General features: G+C 39.4%; 1 protein-coding gene across 2 annotated transcripts in view; it reads left to right on the top strand.

Moving 5' to 3' along the window:
- Positions 1–14,369, top strand: part of LOC125260956 (kelch domain-containing protein 1-like) — a 58,788-nt gene that overhangs the window by 42,999 nt on the left and 1,420 nt on the right. Inside the window, exon 11 of one of the 2 annotated variants that reach the window (XM_048179501.1) lies at positions 12,995–13,079. The exons of the other annotated variant lie outside the window; for it this stretch is intronic. Within the exon in view, the coding sequence (XP_048035458.1) occupies positions 12,995–13,079 (85 nt within the window). The remainder of the gene's footprint in view (positions 1–12,994; positions 13,080–14,369) is intronic. 2 annotated transcript variants of the gene reach the window in all.

Here is a 14,369-nt window from a genome sequence, read left to right as displayed (position 1 = left end):
TATAAGTAAAACTGTCTTTGAATTTCCACTAGAGAAATGCGTTATGCCCTGTTTTCCTGTCCATTTTTTGCGTGCAATCTCATGTCTGCACTCTGCAGGTTGCTCATATCTGAACAGGCTGCGCGCGCATTTTTTTTAAACAGACAGAGTTGGAGAATCATCAACATCTGGCTCGTTGGTTAAAAATCCTCAAACAGCAATTACGTTAATAGTCTATTAAATGAAATAAATGACATAAAAATTAAAAGTAATCCCTTTGGTAATCTAAAATACTTTTTGAAAGTAACTGTAATTTGATTACCATCTATTTAAAATGTAACTGTAACGAAATACAGTTACTCAAATTTTGTATTTTAAATACTCAACGTCGTTACATGTATTTCGTTACTCCCCAACCCTGTTCATTGGTATGCCCACTGGTTTCCCTCCAGTCTCCCAACCTTTACTTTTCCCTCCTGCCACTGCCAGGTGCTAGTGTGAGGCTGCCTCTTCTAGGCATAGGCATTTCAGAATTGTTCCTCAACAGTTGCTAACCTCTCCCCTTTCCTGTGGCCTACAGCTCCAGCAGCAGAATCTAGCATGAGGCTGACTCCACTTGCAACAAAGGCTCACTTGTCTCATTTTCATCTGCAATTTCCCTCTTGCATCTCTTTCCATATCACTCCCCAAGCCCCAGAGGCCAATCCAAGCTTGAGGCTGTCTCTGCTGACAGTAGCGGATCTGCCTCCTCTCCTCACAGCTCTCTCCTTCAATCTAAATCTCAATATTCACTTTTCACTGCAACATTGCTGCACATCTCATCAAATACTGTCACCTCAGAGCTACCCCCAGTGGCTCACAACACTTATTTGATTAAACAAAGCAAGGCAGACTAAAAAAGGACATTTTATTTATATTTTAAACCTCTCGTCACTAATCCAACCAATCCAATCTTTTTTGCCTACCTCCAATTCAGAGACCCTCAGGCTAAATCCCCTTTTGAACCCCTATACATAGATGATTCCAACAAAGCATATTACACGCTTTTGGTTCCAAAAACACCTCAAATCTGTCCTCCTACAACCCGTTTCGATGCCGTGAGTATCGAATTCCCATCGGATGCTGAGAGAGCCTTCCTGGTCGAGTGACTATGCTCTCTCTGTTCAACTGCCAGCAAGGCTTACCCGTCCAATGCCTTGAGTATTGAACTCCCAACGGATGTTGCTAGAGTCCTCCAGGTCAAATGACTGCTTTTCCCTATTCGTTTGCCAGCATTACATATAATTAGTGTGTGTTTATAGTTAAATAAAGACCAAGACAAATTTCCAATTAATCTGAATAAATTGATTAGAAAAACGCACATTGCAGGTTCCCATTCAGTCGGTCATGTTCAACGTACGTCAGACAGACCGACGAATAGGAATCTCTAGGCCAATCTACTTCGAGTGTAACTAAAACGAACCAATGCACATTGGCATGCAATTATTTGCAGCAGCTGCTCTGCCTGCTCTGCGTGGGTATATAATAGGGATGTGCAACAGTGATCGAGTACTCGACCATGACAACGACGATCAATCATGTAAATGATGATTGAAATGTTTTTTTTTCCTTCTCCTGATTGGTTATAGCAGCACTTTGGGCGGTGCCCTGAGCTCTGATTGTTTAGCTTGCCACAGCATGCGTCAAAAGACGTGAGAGAGAATGTCTGGCTTCACTTTGACAAGATAGATGAAAATACAGTTCAATGCAAGCTGTGCAGTACCATGCTTTTAGGAGTTACTCTTTCGGTCAAGGTCACGTATGGAAGGATATTCCAAACAATTTTTAAAAGGAATTGCAAATTGCATTTGCAATTGTGTTTTACATATGTGGACGCATAAACCATGACATAATCCAAACGCAATTGTAAATCTTGCATTACCGTTTGCATTTTCGCTGTCGCAAACGCACAGTGACTGCCAATTTTCAAATGGAAAAGCAAAGTCCATTTGCAACTGTTTTCCCCATGTCTTTTGAGTTATGACCCTGTCATATTTAAATAGCAATCTCAATTACCACGTCTGCTTTTTTGTTTTCTTTGCGTCCCGTGTGCAGCCTGCCAAAACTCAAATGCAATCGCAATTCCTTTAGCATTTGAATTTCTGATGCCTTACACGGAAACCTGTCAATCAGTGTCAGAGGTGGGACATGTGCTTCAGCACCAAGGGCCTCATTTTTAAAGCATGCGTGCGCACAGATTTGATCTTAGAGTGTGCATTCGCTTAAATACATGCCAACGCTCATATTTATAAAAACTGTCTTTGACGTGGAAAAGTGCTTAGAGTCACGTCAGGGTCTGAGCAGACGTACGCATATTTCCTGGTAAGATTACTGCAGGTTTTTGGAAATCTAAGCTATTCTTGCAGTTCGCCAAGGTTTTTGGACGATGACTGGTGATCTTTTATATGTATATGACATTAATTTAGTGTTGTTTAAAACGCGGAGAATTGAAACCATTCAGCTGCGCGCAAGTTCAAGATCATTTGCGATTTATAGATTTCACATCTGAAAGAGAGGCGTATGCTCGTTTTCTGTGTGTACGTTCATTCTATGAATCACACGAACGCACATCAGAGAAATGATCGTAAGATCAAATTTAGGACGGTTTCTGCACAAAATTTTATAAATGAGGCCCCAAGAGAGTCTCCAAAAGAGCTTACATGGGTGTGAGTTGCGTCGTCTTAAGATGACATTCCACCTGTGTGTTTCTGAATGCGGTCGTTTCCTGTCCTCACTGACAGCCACGTCACTGTTTCACATGTCACATAGTTTCACACATTCACATATTGTGCTGAGATGATGTCCGTGGGTGGTTCATGTTTTTGCATGAGAACATGACCACATCGACACAGCGGTCGTGACTCTTCTTTCTCTAGGAAGCTTGAGTCCCCTCTGTTGTTGGCCAACCACCGCTTGTGTGTAAAAGTACAGCCGCAGGTCTGCCTGACACTCTGGGAGACCGCGGAGATGAGTGAGAGCAGACCTCTTGCTCCTCTGCGTGTCGTGTGCCGTCGAGCTGCCGGGATTCAGCGCGGGTTGTCACGGCAACCCAGCGCTCACTCAGCATGGATGTGTGGTCTCCTTGCCTATTCTCCATTGTAGCACCTTCCCTGGTGGCTACCAGGAGAGGTCTACTTTGGTAAAATAGCTTGGGTGACTTGAGGATTGAGGGCTTCTCCTTCGGAGAACAAACCCCCTAGGGTCCCTTCCCCTCTAGCGCATTGCAAGCTGTGCAGCTTCTGGATGGGATTGCTGGTCCTTCTCATAGCGGAACCTAGCATTCCATTTGGGGCTCCAGCTGACGATTAGATGTCGATTGCTGCATCAGAGAGAAGGCTGTTTTGCTCTTGAATGAGGGTGATGCTGAGCTTCCCACTGTAATGGTGTGTGCTTATGCTGACTCAGATTCCCAGGTCTTTCCGGATGTGCATGGAAATCTTGGCAGTATGGAGCTATATTGGTGCCAAAATATGGAATGGCAAAAGTGCCATGTACTCTTAATGCACAAGGGTAGTTCTGAGCTGGGGTTGTTGACTGACTGTGATCAAACTCACAGCGCATGCCCTTGGCCAGACAATGTTCACCTTGGTGGTCCAGAAGTGTCCCCCGGCTTACTTTGCAGAGATGCAAGAGGACTGAGCCCAGCAGTTCTCCACAGTCAGTAGCAGACAGACGACTTCCCCTGACGTACCATAAGCAGTGTTAATTTCGTTAATGAAAACTATGATGAAAAATGTTCATTGACTAGGTTTTTTTCCATGACTAAGACTAGACGATGAGAGACGGCACCAATGTCATTAAACGATACCAATGTCATTAAACGATACCAATGTCATTAAACGATGACTAAATTAACACATGCAATAGCATTGACCAAAAAAGATGAGACTGAATGTAACTAAAAAAACTAAAAACTTTACCGAAGTCACTCTTTTGAAATGTTTTTTGAATGTTTTGCTTTTGTTGAATAAAGGAGACAAAACATTACAGACTGTTTATACTAGCGTTCATGCTTACGGTTGCCAGATTTCCAGAATTTAAACCCCCATTCAGAGCTTTTCTGATAAAAGAACACATTTTACTTAATCTTTCAATCTGGCAACCACACACACGCTCTCTCTAGTCTACACTGAGGAGAAGCGTGGATGAACTGAAAACACAGACAAGTAAGCTGGAGTTCAGCGATCTTCATTTGAGATTTTCTACTTAAATTAAAGTGTCATTCAGAGGTGCTCTGGTGCTTTGAGCACTTCAGAATGCTCCCTTTGAGCCCTTCATAGATTCTGTCTATGAAGACTTTGCTGTTGGTTGCATTAGCCTCTATCAAGAGGCTAATGCAACCAGGTCTATACATTCGGTCAACGAATCATGCCTAGAGTTCGGGCCGGGTGATGGTCACGTGGTACTGAGAACCCGGCCTGGCTATGTGCCCAAGGTTCCTACCACTGTCTCCAAGCAGAGGATGGCCCACCGGATAGTGGACGCCATCGTCTTGGTTTATCAAGCACAAGGCGTGCCCTGTCTGCTCATTTTGCATGCTCACTCTATGAGAGGTGTTGCATCTTCAACTGGTCAGAGACATGGAGAGGCCCCAGCTTAGTGTTGGCTTGCTGCGTGACATGCACTTATTGCTCCAGAGAGTCCCTACAAGGCAGACCCTGTTGAGTCCTCCACCACCCTTGGTGACTGGACGTGGCGGAGCATCTGGCACCAGGCCTTTACTCTATTGCATCCTTGAGAACTGGACATACGTCCCGTAGCCACAGTCGCTGTACCCCGCTGTGCTGCCGGCTCACCTGCTCGGCTCCTCAGCAAAAACCTAAAGATGCAATGTACCTGCTGCTCATTATATACCCACGCAGAGCAGGGCAGAGCAGCTGCTGCAAATAATTGAATGCAATGTGCATTGGCTTGTTTTAGTTACATTCGAAGTAGATTGGCCTCTTTAGCAAGATTCATATTCGTCGGGCTGTCCGACATACGCCTCGTTTCCCTCCTTCAGGGAATGAGGGTTACGTTTGTAACCAAGGCATTGCATGTTTATTGGTACACAGAAAAATCCTCAGTTAAACGAACATAGTTTTCATATGGTCCCAATCTAGCATTTTTATTAACACTCTGGAGTCTGAGGTATCGCCGGCGATACACTCAGAGTAAAAACAAAATGTTGTGCTTTTTGCAAAATAAAGAAAACTAACATAATGCGTGATCTGTCGTCTCCCTCTGAACGAAGTCCAATCTGATAGTTCTCAGAAAATGAACTATAACTTAGTGAATACTAATGACACAAAAATGAGACTTATGTCTAAAAAAACTGTGAAATGTCAGGTTTTAAATCGAGTAAGTCAAATCGAAAACAAATATTCTCTGTTTATGTAATCTGTATGAAAAGAGAGCCATGTCAGAAGTCCGTGATTCAGCTCATTATCCGCTAATGCGGCCACGCCCATGGAGCCAGCGCTATTCTGAGGCAATACATGTATACATCGTCTCAATCATGTATTTATTGTCTTCAAAAGTGTTTTGCATAGCCATAGTTAGTGATCTCTGGAAGCCTCTGTTAGTTCAGTTAGTTCCTGGATTGTCACATGGCCTGTCCTTCTTTAGGAATCATTTGTGGACTAAAGGTGGAGCGCCCTCCGGCTGCAAGTATGAATTGAAAACAGTATCCAGTGCAGTATATAATAGAAGTATATAATAGAATACCATTATTTTAAATTGTAATAATATTTCACAGTATTGCTGTTTTTTCTGTATGTTTGATATACACCATGATGAGCTTGAGACATGATCACAGAGGGTTTTTTCACAGCCTACCTGACTGAAAGGCCTCATTATTATGCAGGTCATTACAGGTCATTATGCAATTATTTTGTCTTCTCAGGTGTAAATGACCCATTATTCATGATGATTTATGCCTCCACGCATACTGTGTTTCTTGACAAAAAGTGTCTTACAAAATTTAAATCAATAAATTGTTTATATGAACGAGAAGGCAGGATAATTTTTACATAATTTTGAAGCAAAAACGCTAGTCTACAACCTCCAATACCCAGAAGTCTTGTGAACACATATATAATATTATTTTTTTGGCCTTATTTCAGTGACTCAAGTCTTTGTTTTTTCAATAACCACGCATAAACGTTATTCCTTCAAAAACACAAACATGTACATACATGTTCCTCACATATTATTGTAGCCTAGTTTGTGCTGAATAGAGTGTAATGACACTTTTTCCATTAATATGTTTATGAACAACTGAAAAAAGCACAAATGTCAGGGCATGTTAAAACTTCTCCAGGCCCCAAATCAGCCTCAGACTCCAGAGGTTTAACTGTACCATTGAAAGAGCTTGTCTCAAAACCCATGTTAGACCCTTTACATTCAAGGATCACAGACCCTAGATTATAGTTACTCAACATTCACTGCACGCTAAATCATCACACTCTTACTTTTTCGGGACAAACGGAGCATCACTGAAAGATTAAAGACTCCAGCTTCTATATTTGACCTGTTTATGATAAAACTAGGTTGCAGTAACTTCATTTCTTAATGTCAGGAGTGCAAAATAATCAATCTGTAATTTTTGCTATTTTGAATAGAATAATTCAGTTCATTCATATTCCCTTACGTCTGCTCCGGTTTATTTGTTCAGATACGTAGCTTCACTGAACAGCGTCTGTTAGGGCTCTTAGTTCAAAAGTGTGTATATTTGGAAAAATATTGATTTCTACACATCAAAAACAAAGACACAATAAACACAGAATTATGATCGTGTATGGTTTGTGTTTGATTTTCCTGTGAAATTTACAGTATACATGCTAAGAAGGTGGAGTTCTTAGCTCTATATAAAATGCTAAATATAACAAATTTCAACAACATAATATGACAAATTGTAGCTCTAATGCGCCAGGAGCTATATCTATTTCATGGTCTGTTTTGTTACAAGAATTCACATAAGGTACCAAGAATATTTTTTTAGAAAGACTTCAGGAAATAGATTAACCCTCTGGAGTCTGAGGCTGATTTGGTTGGGGCTTGGAGAAGTTTTGACATGCCCTGACATTTGTGCTTTTTTCAGTTGTTCATAAACATATAAATGACAAAAGTGTCATTACACTGTATTCAGCACAAACTAGGCTACAATAATATGTGAGGAACATGTATGTACATGTTTGTATTTTTGAAGGAATAATGTTTATGCGTGGTTATTGAAAAAACAAAAAACTTAAGTCACTGAAATAAGGCCAAAAAAAGTATATTAAATCTGTGTTCACAAGACTTCTGGGTATTGGAGGTTGTAGACTAGAGTTTTTGCTTCAGAATTATGTAAAAATTATGCTGCCTACTCCTTCATATAAAACAATATATTGATTTAGTTTTTGTAAGACACTTTTTGTCAAGAAACACAGTATGCGTGGAGGCGTGAATCTGCATGAATAATGGCTCATTTACACCTGAGAAGACAAAAGAATCACATAATAATGACCTGAAATGACTTGCATATTAATGAGGCCTTTCAGTCAGGTAGGCTGTGAAAAAAACCCTCTGTAATAATGTCTCAGCTCATCATAAACAGCAATACTGTGAAATATTATTACAATTTAAAATAATGGTATTCTATTATATTCTTTAAAATAAAATGTTTTTCTGTGATGCAAAGTGTCTGAACAATTATGTTACCTCTATGGCATTTCATATAGGCTTTTAGCTTAAAAGCATGCACATTTGGAGAAATATTGATGGATTATTATATATTTATGTCAATTTTCTATACTGAGAAGTAATATTTATTGTCATCACTATGAGTGCTGGATACTGTGTTTTACACAAATGGATACAATTCATACTTGCACCGGAGGGCGCTCTCTGTACACCTTTAGTCCACAAATTATTCTAAAGAAGAGGAAGACATTTCAGGAATGGTGTTTTTAATTCATACTTGCAGCCGGAGGGCGCTCTCTGTACACCTTTAGGCCACAAATTCATATAAAGAAGAAAAGGAACTAGGAACTAATGGCATGTCTTCTAGAGATCGCTAACCATTGCTTTAACATCCAAATAAACACTTTTCAAGACAATAAATACACGATTGAGACGATGAATGCATGTATTGCCACTGAATTTGCGTCTGAATAGCGCTGGCTCCATGGGCGTGGTCGCATTAGCGGGTAATGAGCTGAATCACAGACTTCTGACATGGCTCTCTTTTCATACAGATTACATAAACACAGAATGTTTGTTTTCGATTTGACTTGCATGATTTAAAACCTGACATTTCAACGTTTCCTTAGACGTAAGTGTCATTTTTTTTGTCATTAGTATTCATAAGTTACAGTTCATTTTCTGAGAACTATCAGATTGGACTTCGTTCAGAGGGAGAGGAGAGATCACGCATCATGTTAGTTTTCTTTATTTTACAAAAGGCACAACATTGTGTTTTTACTCTGAGTGTACACAAATAAAAGAAGACATTCTATAGTTTCAATTGATATATTACTTATGTCTCTATGACAAGAAATGACGGAGTATTTTAAGTCTGTTTTGCTGCAATGTGAAAAAAATCCTGCAAAACGCGCCGGCGCGTTTTCGGACCTCAGGGAGTTAACGAATCTGGGATGAAAGTGGTGTTGATGGACAATCCATGTAATGGCAGAATAAAGTCTAAAATTGGCTTAATAAAAACAAAAGAATAATGATTAAAGAATAATTCATATTAAATTAAGTCTCATGCAGAGGTGCTAACATTTGTTGAGAGAAGACAATAAAATCGTTAATGGGCAGTTCTCTGCTTCAGACATTAGAGTGCAGGGGAGTTACAGGGCCATAAATAAATTCATTAGCATTTTTATTAGCCTTCTCTAAAAACACACATAACATGATCTCAGCAAATGAATAATAAAATGCATAGGTTTAAAGATATAGGGGGGAATGGGGCACAACCTAACGCTTTTTAACTTTCTCAGTTTGTGTAAATGTACTTGGGTTTTTTGTTCCACATTAATTTCACACATGTTTTGTACAAATATGTGGCTTTGTTTAATTAATACAGTGTATACTTGACAACACATTATAACACGTGATGGGGCATGTTGTAACATGAACATATGACAGCTAAAAATGTTATCTGATTTAAAGTCCCTGTAAAGTCAATTCTGAGAATTCTTTCTAAACACTTTATAAATGTTACAAATGTATTGCTGAAACACATTACAAAGACTGTGAATTGTGTAATGCTTAATTGTGAAGTTAGAGCATTAAACAGTTTTTCACCAATTCTCTGCTTAGGATTTTTTGGGCGGAGCTAAAACGGGGGTCTGATGACGCACTTGGACCCCCGAGCATAGCCCCTCCCCTAACACTATATAACTGACGTTGACGCACCAAGCATGGCGCCGCCATGTTATAATTAGTAGGTAGTCCACAGTAACTCTACTAAAATTTGTAACCCCCTAAATGATTCTTTTTATATGCATCAGTATGTTTGACTCATTAGACTCAAGTCAGTTGAGACGGCAGCTCTCACGAGTGGGTGTGGTTTCAGCCCAGACAGCGGACACGCCCCCAGCGTTTGAGAGCAGAGAGCGCTGCCTATTTTTTCGAGATTTTGATAACTTATTTCATTTACTTGCAGATTTTTTTAATCATTCAAATTTGGCTGGGTGGTTAATAACACATTTTTCTGCGGTGTGACAAACTCAGAACACATACTTTAAAATGACTTTACAGGGACTTTAATTAAATTTTGTCAATAAAAGGCAATTTTTTTTAAAAATATAAAATAATAGCATTTTTCTTTAGAAATTCAAATTTAAATAATTTTGTAGTTTGACAATGAACACTCTGCAAAACACAGCTATACAGCCTAGCCCTAGGTCAAAACAATACATGCAAACAGATGAAGAAACATTCAGACATTCAGAAAAACAGAGCTGAACAAAACACTCCCCTCCCTCTACTCACAGCTCTCACAGAACACGAGACAAATAGACAAGCCAGTACAAATGCTGAACAATTTTTTAAATAATATGTTCTGAATGTTCAGGTTCTTCCTCTCAGTCTTTATTCACATTTTCCCCCCCATGGTTTCTCAACAGAAATTCATAAAAGTTGATTATGCCAGTTGTATCGTAACTGTATAAAACAGCATAGTTCTAATAGCGGGGCACATTGTAACGCAGTGTTAAAACAAACCCTTTCTGGGAGTGTCATCTGCTAATTAATGAAGCATTAAAGAACCCAAACTGCTAAACAACAGATTGGAGATTAAAATAATATCAGATTTGTCTAATTTTAAATAAACATAGATGAAATATTAGCTTAAGAAACTTACTTTTGCTATTGTTAAAAAATGCTCAGTGATATCTTCCAAAGATTTCTGAATTTTGCTGCAATTTTTTATCTATATATTGTCGATATGGCAACTAGTTACTAAATACGCTAAGTTTCTTCATGTTAGCATGTGTGGAAGTATTTAAACCATATGTGTTACAACTAACCCTGCGTTAGTTTGTGCCCCGCGCTCCCCTAATCCTCAGATTTGAAATGAAGCATGACCACACTTGTGGCTTCACTTTAATTGTGGTTATAAATTGTTATACCACATTTATTTAATATTTTTATACATTTAAATATCATATACATAATATTTTTATGTTAGATCTTATATATCTCCATATTAAGAACAGTCTGAGTATTGATCTGTAAATTCTCAAGTGTTTGCTTTCTAAATATATGTTGATTATGTGTCTACCCAGAATGACTTATGAGCAGCAAACTTTTTATTTTGGGCCTCATTTATGCCTCACTTGCCAAAATGGGGGTGTGCAGTAAGGGGTTAATACATTTTTTTCTTTGTTATTCAAAACTTCGGATGAAAATGATTAATAATATAATCATAACTAAATTAAAATTTTCAGTTCTACTTTCAACAGAACGAGCAAAAGAAATTACAAAGTTATAATCATATATTATTTAGGGCTGTCAATTTAATGTGTTAATTAGAAATTATTATATATTATATATATATACTGAACAAAATTATAAATGCAACACTTTTGTTTTTGCCCCTGTTTTTCATGAGCTGAACTTAAAGATCTAAGACTTTTTACTGTATTGGGGAGGTCCAAAAACCAGTTAGTATCTGGTGTGACCACCATTTTGCTTCACAGAGTGCAACACATCTCCTTCACAAAGAGTTGATCAGGTTGTTGATTGTGGCCTATGGAATGTTGGTCCAATCCTCTTCAATGGCTGTGCGAAGTTGCTGGATATTGGCTGGAACTGGAACAGGCTGTTGTATACACCAATCCAGAGCATCCCAAACATGCTCAATGGGTGACATGTCCAGTGAGTATGCTGGCCATGCAAGAACTGGGATGTTTTCAGCTTCCAGGAATTGTGTACAGATCCTTGCGACGTGGGGCCATGCATTATCATTATCATCATCATGTGATGGTCATGGATGAATGGAACAACAGTGGGCCTCAGGATCTCGTCACGGTATCTCTGTACATTCAAAATGCCATCAATAAAATGCACTTGTGTTCATTGTCCGTAACATACGCCTGCCCATACCATAACCCCACCGCCACTATGGGCCACTCAATCCACAACGCTGACAACAGCAAGCCGCTCACCCACATGACGCCATACACGCTGTCTGCCTCTGCCCTTTAAAAACTGGGATTCATCCGTGAAGAGAACACCTCTCCAAAGTGTCAGACGCCTCCAAATGTGAGCATTTGCCCACTCAAGTCGGTTACGACAACGAACTGCACAGGTCAAGACCCCAATGAGGATGACGAGCATGCAGATGAGCTTCCCTGAGACGGTTTCTGAAAGCTAGTGCAGAAATTCTTTGGTTATGCAAACCGATTGTTGCAGCAGCTGTCCGGGTGGCTGGTCTCAGATAATCTTGGAGGAGAAGTTGCTGGATGTCCTGGGATGGTGTGGTTACACGTGGTCTGCGGTTGTGAGGCTGGTTGGATGTACTGCCAAATTCTCTGAAACACCTTTGGAGACAGCTTATGGTAGAGAAATGAACATTCAATTCATGGGCAACAGCTCTGGTGGAGATTCCTGCAGTCAGCATGCAAATTGCACGCTTGTGACATCTGTGGCATTGTGCTGTGTGATAAAACTACACTTTTTAGAGTTGCCTTTTATTGTGGCCAGCCTAAGGCACACCTGTGCAATAATCATGCTGTCTAATCAGCATCTTGATATGCCATACCTGTGAGGTGGATGGATTATCTCGGAGAAGTGCTCACTAACAGAGATTTAGACAGATTTGTGAACAATATTTGAGAGAAATAGGCCTTTTGTGTACATAGAAAAAATCTTAGATCTTTGAGTTCAGCTCATGAAAAACAGGGGCAAAAACAAAAGTGTTGCATTTATAATTTTGTTCAGTGTAGATATTAATTAATTATGGTAAAAAAATAATGCATTAAAAATTTTTAACACACTTGCACCGCCCCAGACCTATGTAGTTCATCTGACATTATGTACAGTTGACTGATAACGAATATGATGCAGGGCAACAAGTCTCTGCACGATGAAGCCTATATAATGCAGTCCCTAAAATCACACAGTTTCTGCCAATCTCATGTTAATGTTAAGTACCTATAGAGTAGTAGTGCATCCTTCATATCTCTGAAAAGTCTTTAGTTTTATCATATATCTTATCTCATGACTTGCAGTATCGAATGCCTTAATTAAATTAAATGAATGTGATGTAGAGATCGATGTTTTGTTCCTGGCACTTCTCTTGTAGTTGACAGGCAGCAAATATCATGTCTACTGTTCCTCATTCTTTCTTTCACACTTGGTTCAATCACACTTGGCTCTTGTGACTGTTCTGTTTCTTATTTTCTTAACTCATCTGAGTGAAGATGACTCAAAATGATGGTGCAAGTAATAAGATTATGGTGACATACATAATTAAATCAGTTTTTCCTATCTCTACCCTCAGGTTATGGCATTCTGCTGATAAGGGGAGAGACGATGATGTAGTTGTTTTTGGAGGAAGCCAGACCTTCCTCTTTCTAATGGATTCGGTATGTACAATACAATCTACAACAAAAGGCTTGTATTTTTGATGTATCACAGATTTCATAAAGTCAAGTCACTTTTATTTATATAGCGCTTTTTACAATGCAGATTGTATCAAAGCAGCTTTACAGTGATAACTGGCAAATAATTTGGGGTGCACAGCAGCTCTAGAAGAAAATGGTGTCATTGTCCAGCTTAAGTAAGTTCAGTACTGATTCATTCCTTTGTAAAAATCAATAGTTATTAATTTAGTTAATTCATCTATACATCGGCTCTGGAGAAAACAGTGATGTCATTGTCCAGCTCAGTTCAGTTCGCATACAATGGTGTCAATGCAGAGAGATGAAGAACACTGATGAATCTCAAGTGTCCCCAATTAAGCAAGCCAAAAGGTGACAGCAGCAAGGAACCCAAACTCCAACAGGTGACAAAATGGAAAAAAAAAACCTTGGGAGAAACCAGGCTCAGTTGGGGGCCAACAATGAACAGTGCATGATTATGATTCAGGCAGCATTACAGGTTGACTTGACTTTTGATATTCAACAGTATTCTTGACATTTATTCAACAGTGCTTTGTTCTGCCTGCATTGACACTATTCTTTAAGAGCTGCTGTGCAGCAAAAATTATGTACCAGTTATCAATGTAAAGCTGCTTTGACACAATCTCCATTAAAGGTGACTTGACTTGACTTGACAGGTCATAAGTCAGATTGGGATCACAACATTCAAAAATAAATAATCCAGTTCCATCTAAGTTGAAGATCGGATTCATCATGCCGGTATGGAAATGCTTTGTTGGGGATCTTGTGCCACTGGCTGTCGTGTCGATGATGCCTTCACAGGGGATGGTCTAGTTGACACAATCTCAGCTGACACTTCAGAGATGCGTTGTGGCCGTGTCTAGGCGCAGGTCCTCCATCTGATCTGGATACGGCCCGGATCTGAATGACTACGGTAGACCTCAGGATAAACAGATAGACTAATATTAGTGTAGACAACATTCTTCTTCTGATGTAAGGAGTAAATCGGGTGTTATAGGAAATGTTCCCAGTTCCGGCTGACCTAAGTTATGTAGCCTAACAATCCTTTAACGGATGTGAAAATATAAATTGATAATGTGTTATTAGTATGCCAGGTTAAAGAGATGCATTTTTAGTCTAGAACAATGCAAGGAAGAGTGTTCCAAATTTTAGGTGCCAAATAGGAGAAGGATCTACCGCCTGCATTTGATTTTGATATTATAGGTATTTTCAACTGGACAGAATTCTGAGATCGCAATAGTAGGACTGTAATAC

This window comes from Megalobrama amblycephala, unplaced genomic scaffold, assembly GCF_018812025.1.
Source record: "Megalobrama amblycephala isolate DHTTF-2021 unplaced genomic scaffold, ASM1881202v1 scaffold201, whole genome shotgun sequence".
Taxonomy (NCBI): Eukaryota; Metazoa; Chordata; class Actinopteri; order Cypriniformes; family Xenocyprididae; genus Megalobrama; species Megalobrama amblycephala.
This window is presented reverse-complemented; position numbering and strand designations above follow the sequence as displayed.